The 5,244-nt window shown below is 32.9% G+C and overlaps 1 protein-coding gene across 1 annotated transcript in view; it reads right to left on the bottom strand.

The window, feature by feature from the left end:
- Nucleotides 1–1,440: 1,440 nt before the first annotated feature.
- The window catches only part of LOC119837649, a 140,682-nt gene continuing 136,878 nt past the window's right edge, over nt 1,441–5,244 (bottom strand). The window contains exons 5-7 of the mRNA XM_038363363.1: nt 2,873–3,069; nt 2,414–2,559; nt 1,441–1,789 (exon numbers count right to left, since the gene is read on the bottom strand). Coding sequence (XP_038219291.1) covers nt 1,719–1,789; nt 2,414–2,559; nt 2,873–3,069 — 414 coding nt within the window. The 3' untranslated portion in view covers nt 1,441–1,718. The remainder of the gene's footprint in view (nt 1,790–2,413; nt 2,560–2,872; nt 3,070–5,244) is intronic.

Genomic DNA, 5,244 nt, shown 5'->3' with positions numbered 1-5,244 from the left:
ACACTGGCGAACAGGGTTTACGCAAATTGACGAATTTAACAATATTGTCCATATTATTTCTATTGACCTAGCATATAAACCTTAGTTGCCAACTGTACAAAATTCTAGCCCGGCGTATACCCCTCTGCAGACCGTATTATTGTTGAATATTAATATTATATACAGCAGACATAAAAACAGCAAATAATTATTTTATATCAACATCATATAATAATAATTGTAAACATAAAATGAACAAAAAATCTTCCTTCGCTCATAGAGAGCACTATTGTCCCCTTATAGGGTACAGGACAAATGCAGTTCACAAGTTTTCATACATAAATATGCGAAGACGTCAATAGCCCTAATGTTTGTGTCCTTATCACTCAAGGGAGCCTTTGAATTGAAAAAGCGTGACAAAACATTCAACCTACCGAACGGAGTGATTGAAAAAATAACCAATCACTCGTCCCTTTCGTTTTTGCATTAATTGTTTTGAAACCGAAAGAGACAGCACTTTAATGGTATACTGATTTTTTCAACAGACTGCTTTATTTCTCATATAAAATAAAGAGAATTTCAAATTATATACTAAATATAATCTGAGTATTTTCTTATGTGGGTATCTAAATAATGGACAAACATAATACATACCAAACTATTATAAAAATAAAGCACAAAAGTCAATTCTCTGTGCTATATTTAATAAATAACTATTTTAAACCAACCGCCATCACACGAGATTCGTTTAAAAACAGCTCCATTTATTGTTGTTATTACGTATATATTTTGTCACATATAAAATAATCTCGTACACAATGTACAAACGTAACGAATAACTATAATTTTATTATCTATTTTAATTATAGTGCCTTCAATATACTAAGGTACGTAGACTGCGTCTCTTTCAGGACTCAGAATTATGTCTGACTCCTGACCCAGCACATATTTATTAGTATGGTTTATACAATATCTGTATAAAATAACACTAAATTTATGATAAAATACAGTTATAGAAGTCAATCAAAAAAACAAGTGAAGGTTATTTCAATAAGATTTTTAATAAAGGTATATAATTATTCTATAATTCAAAGAAACCATTGGATCGTATATTGTAGATTTTTATACGAGTCTACGTACCAAAGGATAAATGTATTCAATGCGCTTAATTATTAAACATTATTATCACATTTCATATAACGTAATTATTACCGATTACACATTACAATGCCTACATGTTTGGTGTAAAATAAATCTTATATAAATACAATTTGAATTCATTTTGGCACTTAGGTGAAACACAGACAAGACTCGTAATTCCGTAAAACTTATATCTTTTGAGTTTTATGGGCAAATGCTTAAATACAAAAATGTGGGCATTAAGCCTTATTCTTCATTTTATTTATTAAAACCTTAATTGCAATAACGTCACATAAAGTCATCTTTTTTTCACGTCAACTTTTTTCTCGATGAAAAAGACAAACATGTCTCGTGAATGTTCTAGAATTTTCTTCTTCTGCTGTAAGCTGTGACGTCATTGTTCCATATCGCTATCTCTGTCTATCTCACCATAATAAACGAGAACGAATTACATTCTAGAACGCGGGTCAGAATTTAAATTTTGTTTCGCTGAGCCTGTCTGCGTTCACCTGGATCGTCATACATACGGAAACGTAGCGCTACTTTATTTAATATCTATCACAACATTCAGTATTATGAGCTATGCTGGAGACATGTAATCATAACGCGTGTAGGAGCACACTGGCTACACAAATGGACGTGAGAGTGATGCTGAAGCTCGGGACGACGCCTGCGGACAGAGACATTTCATTAACATTAATTGCTGTACTTCGTATTGGAGTTTATGTACTCGTGGCTTGTCATTTTTAAGAATCAATTATTTTTTCCTAAGCCACAGATAATACAAAATTTTACTAGCCTTAGCATTGGATATTCCATCCTACGTTTTATATACGTTTTGTTGATAAAACTTAACAAGATTTATATCAAATTTAATTTTTAGTTTTATAGCATTAAAATGCTTTATAAATGAGAAATTTTGAAAGAATAGAAAAAATTTTATCACGAGGCAGGATTCTATTCTTTTCTATTCTTTCAAAATTTCTCAAGATTTATATCAGAAAGCTGAGGTGTAAAGCTGAGCTAGTCTTTGTGAAACTCTAATATTATCATTAAATATTACCATTAAGAATGACTAATCGCACATATTATCAGACTAGCGCTTCGCCTGTAGTACATACATAGCCTTATAGCCTTCTTCTATAAATGGGCCAGTTCCTGAGATTAGCGCGTTCAACCAAACAAACTCTTCAACTTTATAATATTAGTATAGATATTTTTCGTTTTTCGAAACCAGGGATTCCCTTACAAACGCTTATTAAGTCGACATATCAGGCTTAAAAACGAAGTTTACCTGAAGAATCTTCACCAGTGACAGAGGCTGGGTGAGGAGTGTCTTCCTTGATGTAGGCAGCCTCGCTCTGCCTCGCGTAGATGTCAAAGATCGTCGCAACGCATCCAAGGCTGAACTGACCGCTCTCTGGTGGCACCATGGTGTACCTGGTGAAATATAATAAGTGGGAGTAAGGTGGAAGGAGGTGCTATGGATATGGATGCTAGTGTGATTCCTTCGGTGAGTGTGGCAGCTGGAGGCTCACATCCTTTTTTTACCCTTCCCATTTCTTTCCTTCATTCCTATCGTCAATATTTTCTTAACCGCTTACAAATTTAAGGTCGACAACCCATTTGCAGGTCGTTAGGTCTGCAATCGACCTTACGCTTCTCCAAATGTTCATAGTCGGTGTAGGGCTTACCATCAGACGACCCACCAGCTCCACAAAAACATAAAATAAAAACCACAATCAACAGTTACCTCACAACGTTCAAATCATCCGTCTCCTCCCTTCCATACACGTAATGATCCTGATAAATCCTATTCAGGCTGGCGCTGGTGTAGGTCAGGCCCACTTTGTAGTGTCCCGTTTCTAGTATTGTAAGCTCCAGGTGACTGAACGCCCCTCGCTCCTTGAAATCTAGGTCTGAAGTCCGCCAGGACATGGTTTCTGCTATCTGTGAAGTTTCACTTGTATTTAGTTTAATGTGATATAAATAAATGTATTTTAAAAATTGAAACAACACGTTTTAAAGATAGAATCAACTAAATTGTCTGACTTGCTCATATACAGAGTATATAGTATGGAAATTTGTAATTCAGACATTTTAAGGTTACAATGATACCAAAACAAACATACAAAGTTTCATATTTATAGGAGATTTTATCAATAGAATATGCTACGCCACTCCCAGGTCCCTTGAGATAGTTATCTCGATGAAAAATCACGTCATTTGTTATTCAGTTGTGTGGAAAACGTACCAACACTCACACTTATTTTTGTATCATAGAATATAGTTATAGTTTTAATATAACAATATGGGGTTAAATAAACCTTATGTCGAATATTTAAAGAATAGAAAAATAGACCATGAGGCAGGATTGGAACCTGCGTCAACTGTGACCGTGGAAACGCCTGACCACTCGGCTACCCATGATCTCACCTCATAATCGCCTTTTTCTGTTCTTTAAATAATTACGATTTATAAATAATTCTTCAACTAATATACTTATCTATTATCGTGTATAATTATTCTGTTTCAAATTAATTTTAAATTGAGTTTACACAATTATGTTTATACCGAATAAGCTCCGTAATTTAACTTGTTTCAAACCTATAAATAAATACCTATATAAATACTTATGCGAAAATTATACCCACTTACAAATACTTTTGATTCAGGCATTAAATTTGTATATTAAACTTGTTTATATACGACTTCACACGCGATTTACTAATATTTTGTAATTGATCCAACAATCAATAATGAGTCTAATTTATTTCTTATAACATAAGCTTCCAGTGAACGTACTTTAAGAATCTAAAATACAAAGATTTAAGCTTCAGTTATCCTGGTATCACGTATATTATAATATTCACAATAATAGCAATTAGTTGAACATTAGAAACTTGATTAATCCGCATACATTTACCCACCTAGCACCGTCTGTATAATTCGCAAAACAAAAACAATTCACCACTCCGCCTGACGCCTCCGACCAGCGGACAATTAACGAACTCCGCAAAAGCGAGTAATGTATTCGAATCGAAAACAGCGTATTTAAAATTCATGAACAATCACAAGTTGGACTCGAATCTGAAGATATTACCATAGTTCCCGATTCGACTGCAGACATAATGAACGTTTCTCAAAACTCCGGAGTGTAAAATCTAGAGGAATATAATTAAGTGCAGCGAATTTAGAGTTTCATCAGTCTTTTAAAGTTTGATTCTTATTTAAATAGAACTTGCTAGACGGATTTGTGTTTATTCATGGAATTTAACGGACATTTTAATGTTTTGCTGCCGGGGGCTGTCGGCGTTTAACAACTGGTTATTAATTACTTTTGTTTTAGTATTCTCTGGGAACACGGTTTTGGTGAGGTGCGACTAGGTTTTTTCTTGCGAGTTAATAATATCTCTTGCGAAGTTTACGTAATGTTAGTGTTTGTTACGTTTCAATAAAGAGGCTGTTAGTTAACGACGTTATTTTTTACTACTTATGTTTCAGAGAAACATAAAATGTAGTAAATATTTCGGAAGATATTTTTACATCAAATCAAACTTTAAGTCACATGATATAAATGAAATTTTTAATTCATAGAAGGATTTGATTCCTAAAATATCATTAATGAGGTCAGCCTGAACTTCAACTCTCAACTGACTTGAAAATTGTTTCAAATTAGTGTAATAACTTGTAGTAGTGTTCTAGTTTTTATCAATCAATTAATTTGGAACAAAAAAATTGTAATTAAAAAAATATATAAGAAATAATGTACTTAAAATTAACAACAATACTCTTAGCAGAGATAGAAATAAAATCCTTTGAAACGAAACCTAGGTCCCGCGGGAAATCTAGTATCGTCTGGAAAACTGGAAAATAATTTATGAAAGCATAACGGATGATTAACTATAATATCTTCTAGCTTCAACTCAGTTTAGAGAGATATTTAATAACTTCATATTTTGCTAAATTGATGAGGCAAGTAGTAAAATTTGGTACAGTATTGAATCATGCTTTTTACTATGATGCATTATTATAATAATAATAATAATTTTTATTTAATTTCGAGCAACTCAGACTCATTTTGTTAGTAACAATTAATTCTTAAAACTATGTTAGTATATTATG

Source organism: Zerene cesonia, chromosome 28, assembly GCF_012273895.1.
Source record: "Zerene cesonia ecotype Mississippi chromosome 28, Zerene_cesonia_1.1, whole genome shotgun sequence".
In the NCBI taxonomy this organism is placed as follows: domain Eukaryota; kingdom Metazoa; phylum Arthropoda; class Insecta; order Lepidoptera; family Pieridae; genus Zerene; species Zerene cesonia.
Note: the sequence above shows the minus strand (reverse complement) of the source record. Positions and strands in the feature narration are given on the sequence as shown.